The sequence below is a fragment of the Egretta garzetta genome, unplaced genomic scaffold (assembly GCF_000687185.1).
Source record: "Egretta garzetta isolate BGI_Z169 unplaced genomic scaffold, ASM68718v1 scaffold2, whole genome shotgun sequence".
NCBI lineage: Eukaryota > Metazoa > Chordata > Aves > Pelecaniformes > Ardeidae > Egretta > Egretta garzetta.
The window spans coordinates 1,365,055-1,389,236 of NW_009258894.1; the positions used below are offsets into that span (position 1 = coordinate 1,365,055).

Genomic DNA, 24,182 nt, shown 5'->3' on the forward strand with positions numbered 1-24,182 from the left:
TTTTATTAGAATGATTCTGAGGTAAAAGATCCTATGATGCATTCTTTCTTTGAAATAAGTTCTGAAAAGCTGCTTTCCGAAAAAAATTTCTTTCTGAAATTTGGAGGAATCTGAAGGAATTCTGAGGAATCTGGCAGTGAGCACACCACATGTACACTTCGCCCCTCAGTGTCTCATTCCAAAATAATCATTTGAGAAAATAAACAACCTGTTTCAGCATTACTGAGTTCAAACAGATGCAAATTCTCCATTACTCTAATAAACTTTTGGTTAATTTTCTTGGTATGCATCATATGTTAGTGAAATTAAATGTAATATGCTACTTTAAAAATTGTTTATTTCTAAATGACTTATTGCAAGAAAAGAAAATACAAGTGTGCAATAGTCTTTGAAAGCCCTTACAAATTGTTGGATGTACATCATGCTTCACCCACTGCAAATCTTGGCCACGGAAATGGAAACCATTAGCAAAACATTAAAACAAAGCTGGAAACTGCTGATTATCAGTTTGCCACTGTCTCAGATTTAATGCAGTACTTGGCTCAAAAAGTTCTTTAAAAATCCCCAATATAAGTGAAAATATTTACAAAATAGAATGTCTCTCACTTAATGCCTATTGGGCAATAGTCTTTTAAAACTCCACAGACACTTGTAAATCTGTCAAAAAAATCACTGCCCATAAACAAACTTCCATGTAAAGAGCATTTCAGTGTCAATCAGACAGGATTTGGAATTTTTTAAGCACCGTTTTTAAAGTAAACGCAAACCCAGAAATAGTTTAATGTTGATAACAGTAAATTACTAACTATTTACTTGCCAGAATCCACCAGTAGCATTTACAGGAATCATCCTGACAGTGAAACCAAGTACCAACACCATGAATTCCTATAAAGCTGTCACTGACCCTATCTATCCCCCATGAGTTATGCCACTGTGAAAGCTGCTACCCCCCACCCCCTTGTCTGTTCAGAGCCTGGCAGGTTATACTGCCAAGCTTGCTATTTTATTTTCTTGTTATAATGCAGGCTTATCTTTGACAGGACGGTTACTATTTGCTAATTCTATTTTAGAACCCTTACCTTTTATGTTTCAAAGGGGATTTGAAACCATAGCGCAAATGAATTCAATGTAGCACTAAATAACCCCAAATTTCTGTATGAGAGGATCCATGATTTTTTACAGTGCAAATAAAAATCTAATAAACTTCAGATAAAATCATAAATTTAAATTGTTCAGCAAGTGCTATATAACTTCCTCATGATTTAATTTGCTTGGTTTTGCTTTATTACATTTTCTTACTTGCAAACAACTTTCCAAGCTAAACAAAAAGTCACAGGAGATGTGTGTTTACCCGTTGGACACTGTCGCAGGATTTGGTTATATTCTCTTGTTATTACATGCAACTTAGATACGTATTTACTGCAGGTATGCACATAAGAATGGTAGCTTTATTACAATCCATTATATCTGTGCCATCTACAGATGTGCTTATTTATAACCTTGCAAGTAAATGTTTATTTTCAGATAGAATTTTAAATAAATGTGGAGAAGGGAAGAGATTTATCTTGATTTCTTTGGAGTATAGTATAACAATTTTGACAACTAACTGCAAGTGGTTATGCTGCTACTGACCCAGAACATTTTCAGAGACAGTATTTTATTTGCATTTTTGGACACACTTTGATAATCAGTACAAACCTACAAAAAAAGTCCAAGCACAAACACTCTAGCCAGAGCTGGGCTAAGACAGAAGCCTTTGAACCAAATAGAGAGCGGGATGTCATGAAGTGGGGCGTGAGGTTTTCTGAGACAAAAGTATCTGAGAAAAACGTAGCAGAGGATCAAATTGAGGTGGTACTCTATGAACAAGCTTTGTTTTTATTGTCTTAAATAAAGGTCAGCATTTAATGCCAAAAAGTGTTATCACACATAAAACTAAATACACCATTCTAACCTATTAATCACTTCCATAGTTACTGTTCCGTGAAGTTTTTTCAGCTAATTTAGAAGAATTGTGCTTCTATGCACAATCATTTTCTTCATGCATTAATAATTCAGTAAAACTTTAAACAGTCCGATCTTTGTCTGTTTGAAATATATTTTCCTCGTGACACACCAGAACAAATATCTCTTTAGGTGCTCATGCTCTCACATATACATGAGACAGAAAAATATTTCAGTGATAAGTTCTAAGCTGTGAAAAATGAAATAATTGAATTGGTGGCGTACAAAACACCCTGTAAAGTTCACCTGTTCTCATGGAGTTTTAATGGAAGCCAAGAGTCAGACATCCTGACAATTCTCACAAGTTTGATTGGATATCCTGGCTTTGTCTTTAAGATTTAATATTTGTGAGGGCTTTTTGTTTCTTTCTTTTAAGTTTAACAACATTTTGAACTCTTACCGTATGTGATGGCATGCAGAGGACCTGTCAGGCCTATATTGATTTCAACTGATTTAAAAGAATTTTTTTGCTCTTCCTTTTGTCAAATGGTATCAACTTTTTACACAAATAATTAAAAAACCTTTCTGTCCAGATTGTTTCCTAAGAATACATTGAACAAAATGAACAAAGATCGCTAGTGAAACTAAATATTTTTCACACCATAGCAACATATCTGAGACTCTGGTTAATGTATTCTCTCTAAAATGTAGTTTACATTCAGCGTGCACTTCAGCAGAGAAGCATACTGCAAGGGACTGAACAGCATATATAAATGAATATAATGACTAAACCCTCATAATTTACCAGTGAAGTCTTTGTAAGATTCCTTAAGTGATTCCAGCACACTTTATTAGTAGAAAGTTTTGGTTTATTGTCGAGATCCAAACATACAGACCTCCCCACATCATCAGAACCTTTCTCTTCTGTCTGAACAGTACCAAAAATGAGCAGTTTGAAATTGAAGAGTCTTGTGTGGCTAATTTAGAGGAAGACAAAATTTTTAAGAAGCAATAATAATATTTTTAATCAGGTGAGCTAAGATTTTTACAGTGCTAGGAAAAAAACCCTTTTCAAACAGACAAAACCATTATTACTTAGCATGCTGAACAAGAGATCAGATAGAAGAGAATTGCTGGGCAATCACTGAAACAGTATCTTTATGAGCTGAAATCGTAGAGGCTGGAGAAGTGATCTGTTTCCCTCTGTACTGCTGGATCTCTGATTTTCTGTGCCAGACAGATCATAAAGTTCTACCTAATTAATTCTTCTACCAAGTTTATGGCTTTGGTTCAGCTAGAGCATCCTGCTTAGATTTAAAATCATGTAAATTCATAAACTACTTACAATGTTAGCAGGAACACTTCTCAAAGTACTAATTAGCCTCACTACTACTAATCTGTATCCCACTGTCTGAATTAATGGACTTTCAATCTTTGATCATTGGCAGTAAATACGTAAGCGACCACCTCAGTTCTAGCAGAAATCTGTCTTGTCTTTTATTGCATACTCCTTCAAAGAGGATGAGCTGATTTGGTCCACAAATATGAAGTCACTGTTCCTCCCAGTGGTAGTATTACACACTCCCCAAACTGCATCATTCATTATCCATCAGACACATTGATAGGGAGAATATTCCTCCTGCTCCTAGATGTATACTACATATTTATGTAACTAATGCTGCTTCTCTCTCTTATAAAAGGGCACACAGAAAAGTGCACAGAAAATAACTGTGGTATTTCCAAGATTCATTTTATAATCTTAACATTTGCAGAATTATTTTTCATCAGAAATTTCTGAGGCTTCTTTAGCCAAAGAAAAAAATATAAATTAAAAAAGTAACAGCATGCCCTTTTTTAACCAAAAGAAAGCTTTCTCCCTCGCTTTTGTGCACACATGCAGACATCTGCTTCCAGAGAATAAACTCTTCTAAAACATCATTGCTTTGCTCCTCTATTATATTTCTGAATCTTATTAAAAACATTCCATACTATTCTCTATTATCGCAAACTAGAAAACCTAATGGAAATTTAAGAAATGATGCACTTAGGAAAATTTCCACTTAATGTATTCACATATGAACATTACCAATGGAACACTTTCAAAATGTTAGTTTTATTGTAAAATAGAATCCAATGCACATATACAAAATGTGGTTTTTAATGCCTGTGTTGTATCTTTGCCAAATCAAAACAAACTGAAATATATCTCATCCTGCTGAGGCAAGAGACTGTTCGAAAAGAGGTCAGAAAACTCTGAGAAGGAAAAGAGTCTCCTTTTGTCAGCTCTTGAAAACAAAATAACTGTTCCTATGCAAAGCTGTCCTTTGCTCTTTTCCTTGTACCATTCTGCATTGCCTCAAAATGTATCATGTAAATGTTGGACAGTGGAAAAATATAGTTGATACTCACCATGTACAAACCCATGTGCTCCATTTATGCTACTGTCCAAAGAAATAGCACATGCACCTATTTGGCTCCTCATGTTCCACCACTCAGTTCAAATTTGCCTGCACTTCCAAAATGTTAAGGTGAATTTTAAAATTTAAAATTATAATTAACATGAAGAAAATTGAAGTGACTACTTCCTGGAAAATATCATACAACTTCTCTGCTCCTGCTGGGAAAATTTTTCTAGAACATGTGTGTGGCTCAGATGTCTAAATCCCACTTTTAAATTAATTTAAAACACGTAAATTAGACTAAGGCTTCAATTGGTTGAAAATATTTTAGAAAAAGGCCTTTGATACTTTTTTGAATACTATCCTGTAATGAATTAACAGTCACCTTTTACTGAGAAATATCTATTGATCCAACAAATTATTTAGAAAGTTAACACTCACACTGATATATTTAGAATTTTCTTTATATGACCCAGTAACCTTACTCTCTATAAAGCAAATCAAATGATAGAGAAAACCTCTCAACATTGTAATCATTGCCCTATTGATAATTATTGTATCATGATTACACTAAAACTCTATTCCATAAAACAGACTTTGTCTAAGGCCATGTTATGTATGAACTAAATATATAATTCCATCTGAATAAATAATAACATATTCAATTACTTTCACCATCTGTGCTTACACAGAAATCCAACAAAAGCTGAAAATGTCCCAATTTATTAATTGAAAACATCAATTAATCTTTGATAAAAACAGTTGTTCAGGATTTTCAATCAGACAAATTAGAGAGTTTTGGTCTTAAATGACCAAGTACTGATTATTTTTTCTTTTTAAAGCTTCCTACTCATCTCTATTTGTAGCGACAGTGGCTGCAATTTCCACCCATTTCTCATTTCTAAATTCTCTTCCATTCTTGTCTTAGATTTTGTAACATATATCCACTTTGCAATATAACGTGATGCAGAACTCCCTGAAAAGGTGCTGAATGAGAGCAATGTGGATGCAACAGTTTAGTCTGGTCTAGTCAGCCATGCTGAGATGGGCTTAATCAGCGACGATACTGGTATCAGTATGGCAACACCATGCTAGTCACATCCAGAGCACTGGATCTGTTTCTATAAAAAAGAATATATATATATGTGTGTGCATATATATATATATGAGAGAATATATATACAGAGATATTCATATCTGAAAATGAATATATATATATTGTCTTGCTGCCATTTGAGAATGAAAATAAAATTAAGCACATGAAAAAGAGGCAGAGGAAGCCAGGTATGTTCAGCCTGGTGAAGAGAAAGCTGGCTGGGGATCTAGTTTTTCCCTTCAACTATCTAACAAATAACTATAGAAAAGATGGAGCCAGATCTTTCTTAGAATTGCACATCTAAAGAAAAAAGAGCAATAGTCACAAGTTGCAGCACAGGAAATTCTCAGAAGGGATAAGGAAAAATATTCAAGACAGTGATTCAGCACTGGAACAGGTGCCGAGAGAGGTGTTGGAATTTCCATCCTTAGATTCAAAACTGAGCTGGCTAAGGCCCTGTACAACCTAATCTAAATATGATTTAGTCCCATTCAAAAGGTTTGGACCACAGGACCTTCTTGCATTTCTTTATCATTTTAATAAAATTGTAATGGGTTTGGACCACAGGACCTTCCAACCAAATAATTTGCATTTCTTTATCATTTTAATAAAATTGTAATGCTTCTGTATGAAAAACAATGTGAAAGCAGCCAGTGCAACATTTTCATTTCTCCACTTCTCATGCATAGTTTTACTTGCTTTCCTTTTAATCTTTTTATAAGGGTTATATAATTTTACAAGATGGGGTTGCCATAAGCTGAAGTTTTGATGAAGTTCCACTACTTAAATGTGGAAAAGTTGGGGATAACACACTTATGCAAGATACAGCTCTGTCAACAATTAGGTTGAGAGGCCCACAATTTGACTGGAGTACTGAAACCCAACTGATTATTATAGGTAGCTGATCCATGAAGCCTTGTTTCTATTTCAGATTAAATTATTTTATTTCAGTCATATATGCGTGTCTGTAAACACCTACATATATACTCATATATATTCAGTTAAATTAGTAAAAATTTAAAACATATATACAGTACTGAAAAAATGTTAGTATGCAAATCACAACTAATATCTCTACTGGTGGTCATGAAAAGGTGAAAGCAAAAGCTATGTGGGTTTTCGGTGGGGATCAGAATGTTACAATCTCATAGGAAATTTAATTAATTGTGAGAAAGGTGTGACTTGAAAGGACTCAGAGTTGACTCACCTTGGTTTCCATTTTTAACCATTCAGTAAGTATCTTTGCTCTTTCAGATGTTAAAGTCAAGATTACTAAGAAGTTATAATGAACATTCCAGTAACTGATACAAGGAATCTAATATTGCTTTCTTTTGACTAATGGAGCAGCATTTTAAAATCTTATGAACTGTATAGCATAGAGCAATGAGTATGACAGATGGGAACAATCTACAGTGCAACTAATTTTGAATAATTAAGATTGTTCTACTTCAGAGAGAGATGAATAAAAGGTTCACGGTAAAACTTAAACAAGTCCATAATTCTTTGGTAAAGTGGCTTTCTTTCTAAAAACCTTCTTATGATTACCCTTTTCAAACATTCTGTGCTTATTCCAATAGAATACCAATCAAGAGGCATTGTCCAGACTAGAAGGGAAATCATGTTTGGTCACAGGGAAAGGAAAAAGTGGAAATCATTGGCTTAGACAAGGACAATCTTAAAATATTGATGCGAAGCAAAAACTTTTTTTCCATAAATATAAAGATTAACTGGAAAGCTAATATCTGTTAAATGAATAAATGTATCTGCTTATGCTACTACGTAATATTTGAAAACACTGGAAATACAATGACTATACAGACATGGAGTGAAAACCTGAGCTTACAGAAAACATTTCCTTTTCCTGTGATTTTAAAGTGGAACCAGATTTCACTCTAAAATTTTCATCTCACTATTTAATATTACATTCTTTTGCACTTCTTTCCCCTTAAAGTCTATATTAAATGCATATTTTTGATTATCATTTTTTCTAACCTAAAAATGTTGATGATTGCAAAGTTTGTTCTGGAATATGTGTTAAAAACCTGTTGGATTAAGGTCCTCCAAAAATTTGTTTGAGTTTTTGAGTCGAACTTTAGTCTAATCCCTTTAGAGTAAAGTTAGTGTGTCCCTTTAAAGTCAAATCTGAAAGACTTCAAAATAGCAAATTGTATGGAACTCAATCTGTTTATCTGTAAAGGATGAAAGGGTTTGTGCTCCATCTAGATTTGAACTTTCGGTTCCACAGTGTCTAGGTATTTCAAACTAGAGGTTTACACCATTAAGACATGCCACTCATGATAACTCAATCTTTCCTATGTTAATATCCATGATAGAAAGGTAAATGAATGCCTTGATAAACTAGTAAAAAATATTTTAAAATACTAAACGGCAACTTTTATGAGAAGTGTCTATCAAAATTGCAATTTCAGGCACAAGAGGTGATATTTATCTTTTTTTTTTTTTTTAATCATACTGTACAAATCTCAGGAAAAAAAGTAAGTCACTAACAGGAACATTCGTTCATTCCCTAACGGCACACAAGAAACCTCCTCTTTCATTTATTACCTTTGTCTCATCCCACTTCCAAGGTAATCTGCTTAAGACTACCTTAGCCAACCAAACTGTGAAATAAATCCAACGTACCCTATAACACAGGCAGCCCCAGTTAATATTGTTCAAATTATTTACAGCTGAAGGGCCGCGCCTGTCTGGATAGCTGGGCCCGACGCTTCTCTGGACTTGGTTTCTGCTACTCACATCTGTTTCAGCTTTAGACTTTCACTGGTATTCTGCCAGCAGCCACAACTTTTTAATGACTACAATAAACTACAGAGACTCATCAAATCTTTGTTGTACGTGTTAAAATTATAACCTCTTCAATTAAAATTTTGATTTAAAAATAAACTACAGCATTATTTGAAGAAAAAAATTTGAAAGGGAATGTTTGAAAGAGATACAACATTTTTATGTGAGTGATTGTTTCTTTGTTTAAATATAGGGGAAACTAATCACAGGAATGCTTGTTAGAATGCTGCTGCATATTTCTAAGTGATAAAATACCAACATCTGAAAACATTTCCACAACCTTTTTTTGTTTCAAATCTTTGCTGTCATTAACTTTATATGTTATTTGGTTTGGCTGGGTTTCAAATACATATTTACAAAGAAAAATTATGAAAACAACCTCAACATATTTTTCCTAGATTTTCTATAAATACCTAAGAAAAATTGTTTTAGAAGACAGAAATCAGTGATTACAAGAAAGCTGCAGTTTTTATTTTAAGAGTTAGTTAAAGTGGTTCGCTTTTCCTACTTGCTGTCTGTGTCTTTGCAATGTAGAACAAATATGATGTGAATGTCACAGCCCCAATGCAGATCCTGCAAGACTAAGATGCATGACAGCAGGACTACATGCTGAAAAAGTACAAGATCAAACACAGATCATGTTTCTGCACAAACTAGCCCAAAAGAGGGCAGGCCAAGGGGTTTACAGGGCCAAGCGATGAGAGGAGATAGAGCACTCACTTATGCCCGGGTCGAACAAACAACAACTGATACTTTCCTACCACTGTTAACCTTTGAAACTATCCTAAGGATGGCAGTGACCTAATCCAGCAATTTCTAGCTGTAAGGATAAATTATTTTGTAACGGTTTTCCTTGCCTTACATTGAAAAAAAAATCAAAACAAATAATCTGGTTCAACTCTGATTCTAAAAGGACTCTTTCATTTTGATGCAGAGATGTAAATGTAAATGGAGAATTTTTTATAGGCTTTTCTGCAGATTGTCTCCCGAAACTCCATTTTCTACGCAAAACTACTTCAGTAGAAGTAGAAATTTTTCCCCAAGAAAAAAGGCAGGCTTAAAATATTCAGTGGATTTATTTTAGAAAGTCATATGAAGCACAAAATAAAAATGAAACTGCCTGGAACACTTAGAGAGTAACCCTTCCTACTTCATTTCCACTCACTACTTTGATTGATAGATGAGTTGGGTTTCTGAGCCCCTCTTTATAATAAACATTTTTAAAAGTTTATTTTATGTCCCAGGGTGAAAATATTTTGAACTGGAGCTTTCCATTTCCCTTTGCTGTGCCTTGGCAAACTGTGTTTTATTTCTATATTAATAGTATTCAACTCTTTCTTGTAGCTGTTAAATTGTTATAGAAGTACTGAAGAAAGTATTTATGTTATGGAACTAACAGATATCTACAGTTAAACACACAGTTCTGGAGAAGCCAAAGGAAAATTCACACATAACTAAAGAAAATCTCAGACAGATTTCTTTAGGGGCCTTTCAATTGTAAAAGGGAAAATTACTTTTCAGTATCTTTACTTTCATTTTTATTAAGTCATGAGTTTGATTTTTTTTTCTTTCTAATTTATGTGAGTAATTTGTGCCACAGTGTAAAAGCTCTAAGTGAATCAACGCTATAAACCTAATTAGCAATAAGAAAACCTCATAAAGGTCACATTTTAAATGGCACTTTGTTGTTAGCAGAACAAACGTGAAAGTTCCCAGTTACCTTCTAGATCTCTCTTCAGTTTCCTTAAATCTTTTATTAGGTCTTCAAACTTAACTTGGGAGGCCTGGAAAAAATCCTGTGGTTCTGGTAAAGGAAAAATACTCTTGTCTGTTCCTGCTTCCTAAACAAACAAACAAACAAACAGGCCACTATGAAAATTGAATGCATTTGCAGTGAAATAAATTACTTTTTTTTGAAATGTCATCTATGAAACACTATTTTAAAACTGTAAAAATAATATATTTAAAATCATTCTTGCGAAAACAACATCTATATCATTCAAGATGAAATCCTGACAATTCTGAGTGCTGAGACTTCCTTTTAGATGTTGTAAAGCAAAGTCTGCTCAGTTTAAACTATGAAACAACACTGAGCTCACTACATTTCTGCTCATTTTATGTCAATAAAGGTTTAGATAAATGATTAGAAGCTTCTTAAAAACTGATAAAATGAATGCCTATTTTAATGCAACAAGTGATCTTATGCCAAAAGTTTGTGGTTTCATTCTCAATTCATTAACTATACACACACTTTACAAGCATAAATTAAAAACAATATTTATATATTGCCTGAAGTATTTTATACAGATAAAAATATACAGTTGAAGGTTTATGCAGCTAAATAAATCACATGGGTTAATGTCTGTACGGAACTCCTACGCATATGCCTTATTTTTAGCACAGTAAGGAAAAAAAATCAGAAGTAAACCAAAACAACCCAAAAAACCTTACAAAGATCAAAGCAATATCTCCAGTGGAAATTTAACAAGTAAACTTTATAAATGGTATCAATATGATATTGCTGTGCATAAGCATATACTAGTGAGTTTAAAATACTAACTGTGCACAGATTTCAGTCTGTAATAAACGAAAACTTATAGGTTGGAGAACTAATTGTTTTGTGAACAATGAAAAATAATTTTGTTATTATAAAGATATGAATATTCAGGGAGAAAAAAGTACAATGGATGACATTTGTACTGTGTCCATTTCCTCCCAAGGAAGATACTGTTTTGTTTTACAAAATTCTCTGAAGTGAAATTACAGTATAGTAGAAAGATTGCAGAAATATTAAAAAATTAAGTAAATGCATTAGAAAGCATTAGCTTCAGGATTATTAAAAAAGGAGAAAAGAATACATATGTCAATAGCCTGAGAAATGAGAAACATTACAGGCTGGACAAAGTTGCTTTTGTTATGAGGCTTCTTACAAGATGGGTACTTGCGCTAAAGTAATGACATTCAAAATAATAAAGAAAAAAAAAAGAAAGAAAACAACTACACATCTACAAATTGGCAATTTTTTAATCTCCTCTACAGCTCAGCCCCAGGATCTGTTCCACAAGATCCTGACATACAGGCCCTCCAGCGTTAGAGATCATAGAATCACAGAATCATAGAATGGGTTGGGTTGGAAGGGGACCTTTAAAGGTCATCTCGTCCACTCCCCCTGCCATGGGCAGGGAAATGTCTTCACTTACTTTAGTCTTCACTTACTTTAGTCTTCATTTACTTTAGTCTTACTCCTGGAAAAAATATTTGTGACTACTGACTCATTAATTCAACATCCTTATGTAAGAATTTAAAAAAAAAAAGGAAAATTACTTGTATTCAACCGGACATAGGGCCGTGAAAAATTACACTAGTCTTAGATTCAAATACTAGGTAAAGGCATCTTCTTAATCCCAAAATTAAGCAATTACATACTTAAAATCAATTAATAGTGATATTTTCATTTAAAATACAATAGTTCAAATTTTCTACTCAAAAACTTCAGGCACTGCTGATACCTGTCAAAAAGCCTCATAAACTTAACTCATTCAAAGGAGCAGCCACCCCTCTCCCCACATTTTCAACCTCTAACTTCATCCCCATCAGCTGACTCACCTATCTTAAAATATCAACCTGTCCTTGCATTCTGTCATGAGAGAGAAATCATCCTTCTGTCTTCCCTTATTACCGCGTCAGGACAAGATTCACAACGTTACAGTAACCAGGATGTAATAATAACAGGACCAGAGTGAGCACCCATCCAGATCGCAACAACCACAGGCAGTTTCCTGCGGTGGTTAGTTCAACAGTTAATGTAATATTTTCCAAAGCCTTATCATAAAACCTGTAGGAAATTTCAGACCTATTGAGGTCCACAACTACTATAAGAAAGCAAAAGAAATGGATTTTATTTTTCCATCAGAGCTACTGTGTTCAGATTTTTAAAAAGCTAATAAAAATCCTTTTACAATCTCTTAAATAAGCCTACTTTTGGAGAGGCTGGTACAGCAAATGAATCTTTTACCTTATCACAATGGCGTAGGTAATATATGACGACATAATCAACAAGATTAATACCATTATCCTAGGAAAAAAATAAATATATTATTAAAAATGTGTGTGATTAACACCATTTCAAGTGAGTGAAAATTTAATCTATTTCAAAATAAACATATTATTATTTTATATTGCTGAGAGAAATAGGACTCCCAGTATCTCCAGCCCTAGCAATACAAACCAAAAATCTTTTATAACATAGGCTTGATTGTACCACCACAGGACCTAGAGCTTCTTTTGGTTCTAAATACCAGGTAGAAAAACACGCATGGGGAGAAGCTGTCCCTGTATCTTTTTTTTTTACTAATATTTCATAACTAAATATTACAGTCACCTCAGATATATTAAGGTGAACTTAATTTCTTCGTTCCTTTAGTCTCAATTCACCTGTAATGAAGATCTGAAAGATGCATAAATATTTTTCATATTTTGCTCCCAATATACAATCAGTCGGCATGTACCTAACAAGAATATTTCATGTCCTGTTGCCTTATAATTATTAATTTTAATACTTACTTTGTGGAATTATCATTTCCATGGTCCTGCATACAACTGTACACAACATAATTTTATTTTGCTACATGTCATTAGGTCAGCATAGGCCACATGAACTAAAGGAAAAGCGTAAAAATGTGACTTATACATTACAAGGTACCAGGCAACAACAGAAAAGAATCATAATATAAGGAATTGCATCTGGAATGTCTTTGAAGGCTTTTTGTATGTGTTTTCGTATTGTATATTGACAGGTATCAGGACAAACATTTGTATGTGAACAACGTCTGACTTCCCATACAGAGCTGCCTCGCCTATATTAGAGCCTGCCACACGTTACATTTTATTTATATCATACAGCAGCAAAATTCTTAACTAAGCAAGTCGTTGCTGTCATGCAGACGAAGCCACTCTGTGTAACAGTTTTAGAAGGCATTGCTGGCAGGTCATGTGACAAAAAGGAACTGAGGTGACTCATGAACGTTTGATTGCCCTTTCAGACTAAAATATACCTGTCATTCTATCTTCTATATGCTAAACTATCAAACCTATTACTTTGCTTTAAACAGTATTTGCGGAGATTTTTGAAGTAGTGAGCTACGTTTTCTAAATAATCTTTATATCAAATAACTTTCTAGGCTCATCTGACAAGAAATTACTTTTATGTGAAATAAGAGGTATTTTACACTGACTCTTTACTTTAGCTCCTGGAAATTAGCTTACCTAGATGTAATATTCCTTGCTGGAAATTCCCAAAACGGGACACAGCAAGGATACCTTAGTATTCAATTATACAAGACCCTGCATTCTTCTTCCCTGCAAATACAGTCTACCAATTATCTCTGAGGTTTCATGTCTGCCTGTAGCAGCTGGCCCCTTTGAGTTTTTATGCATTTTGGAGACTAGTCTAAACTAATAATGTATTTATTTTGGCTACCAGGAAACTGTAAATACTGTAATTTTTTAGCTTGTTTTGCTAAGGAACAAGTCTTATGCAATTATACTGTAGATCTGTCACTCCTTTTCATAACTCATAATTTTGGAATGTGCTGGCTAAATCAGCCAAATTGGAAAGTCCCAGAGATAATTAAATTCTTACAAGTTTATGGTTAAATAGAAGAGCAAGTCTAAAATTAGTACATCTACTGAGAAAAGTCAGGCAAAGCTCAGTTGTTTCACATTTTTCTTCATGGCAGCTGGCCAACTAGTGAACACCTGAGTACTGGGAAACTTGGCCTGTTTTAGTTTAGCTGCAGCTTATACTGTGCCTTGTCCATGAAGTAGAACTGGAAGAAAAGCGGTCATAGGGAACATTGTAGTGAAGAAGAAAGTAAGAATTAGAATCACTTAGGTTGGAAAAGACCTTTAAGATCATCAAGTCCTGCCATAAACCTACCACTAAACCATGTACCTAAAGTGCCACATCTACAGGTCTTTTAAATACCTCCAGGGATGGGGACTCAACCACTTCCCTGAGCAACCTGTTCTAATGCTTCACAACCCTTTCGGTGAAGACATTTTTCCTAATATCCAATCCAAACCTCCCCTGGTGCAACTTGAGGCCATTTCCTCTCATCCTATCGCTTGTCACTTGGGAGAAGAGATCAACACCCACCTCACTACACCCTCCTGTCAGGCAGTTGTAGAGAGCAATAAGGTCTCTCCTCAGCCTCCTCTTCTCCAGGCTAAACAACCCCAGTTCCCCCAAGTGCTCCTCATAAGACTTGTGTTCCAGACCCCTCACCAGCTTCCTTGCTCTTCTTTGGACATGCTCCAGCACCTCAATGTCTTTAGGAGACAAACGACTTAAACCCATTGAAAAACTTTCATTGAAACAGTTGCTCACTGAACAATTCATTAAACGTGTTTTTACGCTTTGTTAATGATGGTATTCATAAGTAAAATAAAAAGCTCCCCAGACATACTGCTTTCCTGACAGTGCCTGTCTCACAAATGCATTCCTACGTGCATGAAGCTTAAGTGGGAACAAAAGCTTAAAATCTACCTTTCTTATAGTTCAAGACAGCACTTCATGTAGAAAAAGAGGAAGAACATGAAAGAACAGGGTTTTTTCTCACCCTCCAAATCTGTACCAACATCAGCAGAAAATACCTCCCCTATTCTTTGCTGCTTCATACATCCACGTGATGTCTAGGTATGCTTTGGCAAAGAATGACTTTGAGGACTGTTTCCACTGCCTACGTTGTCTAGCACCTCCTCCTCTGTCCTACTGAAATAAGGTACAAAGTAAACTCGTCTCAAAAGGTGTCCAGAGTTTGAGCCTGACTTTGATCCTAGCATGACTAATCAAAAATGTGCTAGTCATTCTCAATTTTTGACAAAATAATTTACTGCCATCTCTGAGCATTTTCTTGTGCATGCCATTCAGAATTCAAGCCCTACATCCATTTAACTGACAATTTGATAAAAAGGACTGAAAATGACTTATTGGGTCTGACACACCTGTTTGAAGAGGATTAAAAACCTGTATATTATATATTTATGTCCTTTACATATAATTCCAGAGTGTATATGCTACATTGAACCTTTATTGATATTTTGTTTTTAAACTTGATTTTAAAAACATTTTTACTCACTTTTTAACCTTAAGTTAAAAGCAAGAAAAAAGAATGAGAACATTCACTGTAGAGGGCTTCAGCAGTCTGTGCTCTCACACTTCTCTCTAACCTACTGTAATTAAGTCCTGACTAATAAAAGAGATATAAAGAAGTTCCACATAAGATAATTATCCTAATAGTACTGAACAGAAAAAAATGGAGATTATGGAAATATCCACATTTGCAGAAGAAGGAGGTGAAAAGCTGGGAGAAAAAAGCAAGAAAATGGTACAAATTGCCTTGCTCTTTCAAGCAAGAATGGTAAGAAATAAGAAAAGATTAACTTTTGACAGATGATGGAACAAAAAAAATCACTTAAGAATGAGTACTTACTCTGCTTTTGACATCCTTTAGTTTGGGGAGTATTTCCAAACCAAATCCATCAGCTTGACCTCGGGTCCTATTCCCGCCATTCATATAATTTCCAAAAGCCAGAATCAAACCTAAAATTTCCTTTACGCTTGTCATGCTCAGCAAAGCCTGAAAAATGGATACCAGTCTGTGACTTCCCTTGGCACACAAAAACCTAATTGCTAATATAAAAAAAGCTTTTTTTATTTTACTTTTGCTAGAGGTTTTTTTTCTTGTGTGTTTTTATCCCTGCAGGGAAAGGAAGCTAAATCTGGTACAGGAATCAAACATTTAAGAAAAGCATTTGTTAGACTGTATCTGCCTAAGATACTATGCTTAACTTAATCCATATGAAGCAAATTATATGGCATCATATACTATCTAGATGACAAAAAGATTACTAAACATTCTTATTAGCCTTTAAAAATCTTACAAATTAGGTGCTTTATCATGCGTTTGTATAATGCACAGTCAAATGGAGATGTGCCATTTTTGCTGCCACTAGGTTAGACTCAGACTGTAATATTCAGTCTGCTTCTCATTGATCCTGGTGCTTTGGAAATTCACTTTTCTGGATCCATGCTTAATGCAGATATACCAGGGCTAAAGACTAAATTACCATGGCTCAAAACAGAAAAGAAATCTTGAAACACAGTGGAGAACTTACTTTATACATATAAAGATATCTATCTTGTCAATCGAGAATCTGAGGCCACGGGCTCAGTTCTTAACTATGTGGCCTTATACTGCACATTGGATAAATCAATTACAGTTTGAGCTCCTCATAAGTAAACTGAGAGCAATACCACTTTCCCTATCTCATACAAAACTCATACCTTATTTATGTCTCCTTTAGGAAAGGAAACACTAACTATTTTTATTCTTAGAGCATGCAAAGAAATCCAAAGGGGTAGAGCACGGGTACTTTGCACATGCAAAGTACTTTGCACACGCAATGTACTTTGTACATGCAAAGCTAATAAAAAGCTAATCTTCAAATTGAAAAAGAAAAAGAAAAATTAAAGACTGTCCTGGCCAGAATGTTATACCTTTGGGTCACTATTTAATTTCTCTTTTAATTCTTATCTCATTCTACTTTTCATGTTTTATTTGTTATAATGTCAAAATCTTGTCATCTATTGGTGATGGCATCAACAGTGATATGCAAAAAAAGTAAGTTTGCAATGTCCTGTACTAAGCTAGTCTGATATTTAATTTCTATTTTATGAAGATTATCTATTACTCTACCTAATGTGCAAAGTAATAAAAATCTGCCACTCAAATAAAAATAAATTTTCCTATATAGAGCATAGGGCATCACACACAACTCACCTTCCCTCTTTCTGCCTCCTTTTGTTCTTATAAGCAGCTAAAATACATATTTTAATTTTCCTGAAAAGCCAATAACCAGGTTTAAGGTTCATCACTTATGGTAAAAAAAGAAGCATGAATACTCTAAAATATATTTATGCTTTTATTTAGCTTTCATTAGGACTTACCTTGGAAACACGAGTTATGATATCAACTTTCCGGTGCACTGATGTTATCCCTTCAGAGAAAACTGACTGGAAGATAATACACTGAGCTCGTTCAGTGAAGTTGGGAATCTGAGATAACTCATATAAAAATCTTTGGGAAAAAAAGAGTATTAATGAATCTTTATATTTCTTATCTGTGGGGTACACAATGGATCAAAGCTGTTGTATCATGAAATATACATATAATCTTTCCTACTTTGAATCAAGTCTGACAGAATTTAGAATTGTTATATTACTTATGCTCAATTAATTAAGAATTCCTATTAATATCAAGAAAAAGGCAAGACATTAATCATTATCACATTAATCCATTAACCCACTATCACACCTGCATAGTCATAAATAGAATTATAAACCTAGATTGCTAGTTAAAAAAAAATAAAAAGGAAAAGAAAAGGAAAGAGCTAGAGAAACACTATCTATTTACTGTTTTCACTCATGTGTTTTTGCTTCCCTTAAAAATGTTCCCAGCAATACAGAACTCAATATATTCCTACAAGGTTATTTCATAATACAAAATGTCTGCCAAGAAATTTCTTCTGATGTTCAGCCTCAATTTTCTTTTACTAATTTGCACCACACTTCCAATTATATAGCAGCATGTTTTATGGTAATGCACCTAGCTGTGTATTTAGCTCTAAAATACTTGCAGATCATATCTCTCTTCAGCCACTGTTTAGCAAAGTTACTAAATCTTTATCTGCTCCTTATCTGTCCTCATATAAGACCTCATATAGACATTCCTCATGAGTCTATTCCAGCTATCTTCCTTTAAGTCTTTGGTAAATAAAAATAAATAGAAGCATATTCCACAACTCCAGTTCATCCCAAAAGCACGAGCAATTCTTCCCTTTTCGCTTCTTCAATTTAAAATGTAAGAGTTTGGCTAAATAAGACAAGAAGATTTAGCATTTTTTACAGTAATAGGGTTTCCATAATTTGCTTTGTGGGTTTTGAATCTAGGATTTCAGTGATACACATGCTTTCCTGAAATCCAGAAACAAGCTGTCTTTTGCTCCAATATCACTTTAGAAACATTCTTATCTCCTGTCTACGGATATCCTTCAATCCCCTTTAACACAATGCCATAAATATTTTTCTGCCTGACTGAACTATGGGAAATTCTCAGAACCATTATTAGCCTGAGTTCTTATTAAATTTACTTTACTTATTTAAGCCAATACATCTGATTCCTCCAAACTATTTATTTTTTCATAGTAAATAATATTAGTATCCTCAAATCCACTTTATAAATTTCTCATGCATGCAATACTTTGCTGAATACATAGCGACTGTCTAAAAAATCAGCAAAAACCACCTGTGGCTGGCGTGAAATACTATGTTTTAATTGGAATATCATTTTTTCCCTTCTTTTTCTTTTGTGCCTGGTGAAAAAATCTATTGTGAGGGAAGGATTGGGGAGGCCTGGCTTGGCTCTTACTCTTAAGCAGTGGGAAAAAAAGAAATGCCAAGCTGGTATTAATAAAAATGCTTCCTATTGGGAATGAATGGTATTGCCAGGAAAAAAAAGAGGATACTTTGCACTTTGTGTGAGAGAAACAAAAGAAAGAAAAACCCAAAATGCTTCACTAAAGTTCTAACATTTTAAAAGTTTAAATTTAAAAAGTCAAATGACACATATTCTTGCCTTTTCTTGAAAAGGGAACCATCTCCTACACTGCTGGTCATTGGAATACAACATAACTGTGCTGAGTTAAAAGAGCATCAGCAGAAAATGAAAATGTCTCCAGATTTGGGAATATAAACTATTCAATGTAAATATCCAGACAGAACACTTAAAACTGAAATCTGTTGCAAAAAAGAATCTTGGTGACTACAAATGTAGTTACTAAACACAAGGCCATGGCATGAATCTGTTGTTACTAAAGATAAACCACCAATTCAGGTGGACAAAACTTTTGGAGAGAAAAGAATACTCTTAGTTCAGTGATTTTTGTGATTTTAGTCTGAAAAAGTATGAATTTGACTTAAAGTAACAATGACATGACTGTGACATAGCTTTTTGATGGGTTTCTCATTGCTACATTTCTTTTGGCCTAAAGTAAACACAGTGAATTTGCTGTTCATCTCTGTGAGGTCCATTTTACTCCTCTCCTACAGAAACTGTAAATAAAAAATGCATTTACTTGAGAACTCTTTCATGCTACCAGAATCTTGCAGTAAAGGACTTGAGAGTACTTTCAAGCCAGGCATATTACCATGTTGCTAGTGTAACGGAACATTCTTAGAGAAGATGGACAAAGAAGTCTGATTCCATGGAGCTAAACTATTTATCAGTTCACATTTATCCACATTTGAAGAATATAAAATTTAGAAATAATTTCTGGGGAAAAAGGTGTATCTAATCCTGCAAGCTTCTAAGTCAGCCAGCAGGATTTAAACCAAAGTCAAAGGAGAGTGGTCTTCAAGGAGAAGCAAATGGCATTACTTGGACAGCAGCTCTCAATAGCTCACTACTTTCTGAATCAAACTACATACAAAACAGGAGAGCTCAGTATTGCATTTTGCCACTATTTCCTTCATTAGTATTTCTTTCACAGTAGAGAGGACTTCACAGAGATTATATTAGACCTAAAAGGGTCTTCTTGGAAACTAGCTAAAGCATCTGTATCCTGCTAGCAAAGCCCAAGATTTTGGCTGATTGTGCATATAAATCTTTACCACGTTAATGAATATTACCATTTTAACAACTATTATCAAGAAGCATAACTCAGGGGGGGCTTTGTCATGTTACTGTGATGCTTACAGTTTGTGCCAACAATAGCAAATTTAACATGCCAGCAAAACAAATCAAAAGCACATGTGCAGGAGAGCATCAGTGATACCACTAAAGCTTTCTATTTGTCTGGTAATCCAAGCAGTCAATAATGGCAAAGGTTTCCTTTAGACTGCAGTGAATTCACATCAATGGTTTCATTATATGAAGGCCTATTGCTAGTATTTGCAATCATTTGCTAAACGGTTTATTTTGCACTTCTGTTCTGACCCTCATTAAAGAAAATGCATGATTTATGCCCTGTAGCAAATATTTTTAATCACACATACAAATTTAGCACTTCACTGTCTTTAGCCTTTTGTGGCATTAATATGCATAGTGTAGTTCCAATAAATCTCCAGTTCTGCATTTAGGTTGACTTAGAGGCTTACTTAGACACCAAAACCAGCAGCACCTGATCTACTCTGTTTTCAGAAAGGACATTAGTTTGAAGGTCCAATAAAATTTACATACGTGCATAATCAGCAAATTGTTTCCCCCTTGAGGCAACATTTTAAAAAGCTAGTTTTCTTAACCTATGTAGTTTAATAATAGGGTAAAAATGGGATAATTGAGACTTGCAGAGAGAATACAAAGAGTAATAATTGATAAAAAGTAGCTTTTGTCTTTGACACTACTACTTCACACTGAATGATCAGGCGTAACTGCTTTATTTACAGTTCTTTACTTTTAATTATGGAACAATGATAGCATAAATCCAGCTTTGTGTTTAAATAAGATCAACTTCTCTCCACCATAATTTACAAAAGCAGACAACCCTTTATAACTCTAGAGTTCTACAGGATTCGTATTCTCTAGAATACAAAATGCATTACTATTTATTTCTCTCAGACATACAGCAAATAAATTGCCAAAGATTCAAGCTCTGGAAAACATCAACTAGTCACACAATGTATTCTTACGCCCCAAGCCAATGCAATGTAAGCCATGGATATGGGATACAAGAACAAGCTAGTATATACACTTTACAGATATTTGTATTTCTGAAGGCTTACTCAAGAATTATAGCCACTCTTAATCAAGAGTAAGTGTGAAAGCCTCATCTCCCAACATTAACCTATTCCCTAGGGGTCAGTCACAAATGAGAATTTAGGTGCCTTGTGTTAGGAGAAAGAGAAAAAAGTATCTCCTCTTCACCAGTAGCATTTTAATGGGGAAAAAAGATATGAAAATGTAATACTTCTGACACCAGCCAATCATATACTATGTCTGCTGTTTCAGTTCTTCCTCCCTCTACCCTTTCTTCTGCCAGACAGCAGAAAAGACAAAAACAGACAAGAGGGAAAAGGAAGCAAGATGGCAGAGAGGCCTCGGGACTGGAAACTGCACTGTGGTTAGAAGAGGATGGAAATACAAAGGGAAAAGTAGCAAAGTAGCAGAAGGCAAACACCACTGGCAGGCTAAAGTCTGAAGTCAAACGTACACACTAAAATAAAATTCAGGATTACCATTGTGCTCACAGATTCTTGTGATTTTCACATTGGTCTAAGGTTTATTACAACAGAAGGAGCAACCCTTAAGAAGTTTTTCATCCTAACACTTGTCACTGCCCACCACATTCGCAGGAGAGGGACTGCAGAATCAGCCTTGTAGGTCTTCAGTCAGCAAGACCAGAGTGCACGTTGTGTCTTTGTCACATGACTCACCAAACCCCACTGTTTGTGTAGCTCTTTCAAATAATCAACAATCAAAATCATTCTGGCCCTGCTTTATGACACATTAATTTAGCCCTGAAAACTCTAACGGAAGGATAAGCCTTTTACAAATGTGAGAATGGGAACAGAGATTTTTATTGATTCAAGGCTACGTATTTTATCAGTTCTCGTGGTCCAAGTTGATGTAGTAAAATCTGTCATGTCTGAAAAAAGTTATGTGATAAAGGCAAAATTTACATCATGCCTTGAAATACACAAAAAAGTTAACAATTAGCTACCAAAACCTATGTATCAAGATCCCTTTTAACATATCAGCAAAAGTCTATACTATATAATGATAAAATATTGCCAAAAAAATAATCTTACTGTTCTGGTTTATCCAGAAGCTTGAGTTCCTCCTCTTTTGAAGTCTGATAATATTGCTTGATTTTCTCCAGTTCATCCTTTTGTGCTCTCTGAGTGAATTAATATAAAGTAATTAATAACTAATTATTAACAAATTAATAAATTACTAATCTACTTGTCTGTTTGCAAGTAACAATTATATTTTTTATTGGGAAAGATTTAGACTATGGAAAAGAGTGAGGCATAAAGATCCATGATGAATTCCTTCAGCGCCTTGCATTTACTACCAATGGCCACAAAGCAGAGCATCCTTGTAGAGCACAGCACTGCAAATATTGCTATAGGATGCTTCACACAGTTTAGGTTGGAGCGGTAGCTCTGATATCCCTACAGCCAATTGTAAACATATTCTTTTATTACTGTTAAATTCCCTAAAGACTTTTTCTAGTCTTTTCTTGTCTCTAGTCTAAAATGAACAACACAAAATAAAACTTTACTTATCCTTTGTCTGAAATACTATGATGATTAACCACAGCTTTATCCCATCTTACTTACATTTTCATATAGTGCTTCCAGTGTTTCCAGATCTACTACAGAGTCATCGACACACAGTATAGCTGTATAGAATACAATGACAAATTAGATGCTAGAAAACATACTTAAGAGTTCAATTCTGTTTCCTGAGAAATGTGCTAAATAGATCTGACCTAGCTAAAGGACATATTTGCATCCGGTTAGTATTTTATTATTTTCAGCATTTTATTTCTGTTCTGACTTCAAGACACAGCATTCATGCGAACTTACTATAAACTCTGTCTCAGGAGAATGGAGTTCTACTTTTCCTCTCCAGCAGTCAAAGACATGACCTGCCAGGTACTTGGCTTATTGCGTAGCTGACCAGGCAGGAGAACATGAGAACAACTGATACCAGACAATGAACAGCACAGATTTCATGGTAGCTTAGAAGGCTGGATAGGAAGGAATTGAGAGTTAGGGTATTTAGGTCTCCCTATGTGCATGGGAGATCAGGGAGATATGATAACAGGGAGACCTGCTTGTCTTGGGGCTAGCAATCTTGGGAAGTAGACAGGTAGACAAACTTGCAAGATTGGCAAGTTCCAAATTTGCCAGCACAAGAGATTGGGCTACGTATTTTTAATGTATCTTCATAGAGCAGCTCACCTTTGAGCTAGCTTTATCCACTAGAAAACTTCCCACATGACAATTTCCAGATACTTTTAAACATCACACAGAGACACCTAAAATTCTTCACTCTTCAATGATTAATTATGCCTCATTACCAAAAATGAAAAGTCTGAAAATGTTTCCTATCTTAGTTCCAAATGTTACTACATCTAGAATCACAGAATCACAGAATGGCAAGAGTTGGAAGGGACCTTGGGAGATCATCTAGTCCAACCCCCTCCTAAAGCAGGTTCACCTAGAGCATGTTGCACAGGATATCGTCCAGGCAGGTTTTGAATATCTCCAAAGAAGGAGACTCCACAACCCCCCTGGGCAGCCTGTTCCAGTGCTATGTCACCCTCAAAGTAAAGAAGTTCTTCCTCATATTCAACTGAAACCTCTTATGCTTCAGTTTGTGCCCATTGCCCCTTGTCCTGTCACTGGGCACCACCGAGAAGAGTCTGGCTCCATCCTTGTGGTGTTTCCAACATTTGCAAATCCCAGGACAATTCAGGCAATGTATTGGGACTTTTCTGAAAACCAAACAGGACTGGTTCATGGTGCTTTCTAATGCTCTCTAATGTTAGATTCTAGTAAGCTAAAAGATGCACAATGGAATAGAAATAACTTTCAATGTTTAATTTTTCTGAAACCAGTATTTCATCAAGATTCATAATGGGCACAATTTCTGAACTCCTGACTTATGTTTAAATGTTACTGGGAATATTAATCCTGAAAGAATCAAGCTTTAGGCCTCTACCAGTTTTCCATATAACCAGTGACTCATCATTAGCTAGTACCTGATAACTTTAAATTTCAACTGGTTTATGCTTCTTCAAAGGAAACTTGGCTGCTTGTGAATTTAGAAGATTTTAAAAGCTTTTGCTGCATTTGCAATCCATGTTTG

General features: G+C 34.8%; 1 protein-coding gene across 1 annotated transcript in view; it reads right to left on the bottom strand.

Annotated features, from left to right (window-relative positions):
* Nucleotides 1-24,182, bottom strand: part of FMN1 (formin 1) — a 145,485-nt gene that overhangs the window by 43,848 nt on the left and 77,455 nt on the right. Inside the window, exons 8-13 of the mRNA XM_035889787.1 lie at nt 22,646-22,707; nt 22,112-22,200; nt 17,255-17,384; nt 15,738-15,884; nt 12,260-12,319; nt 9,965-10,085 (exon numbers count right to left, since the gene is read on the bottom strand). Of these exons, the coding sequence (XP_035745680.1) occupies nt 9,965-10,085; nt 12,260-12,319; nt 15,738-15,884; nt 17,255-17,384; nt 22,112-22,200; nt 22,646-22,707 (609 nt within the window). The remainder of the gene's footprint in view (nt 1-9,964; nt 10,086-12,259; nt 12,320-15,737; nt 15,885-17,254; nt 17,385-22,111; nt 22,201-22,645; nt 22,708-24,182) is intronic.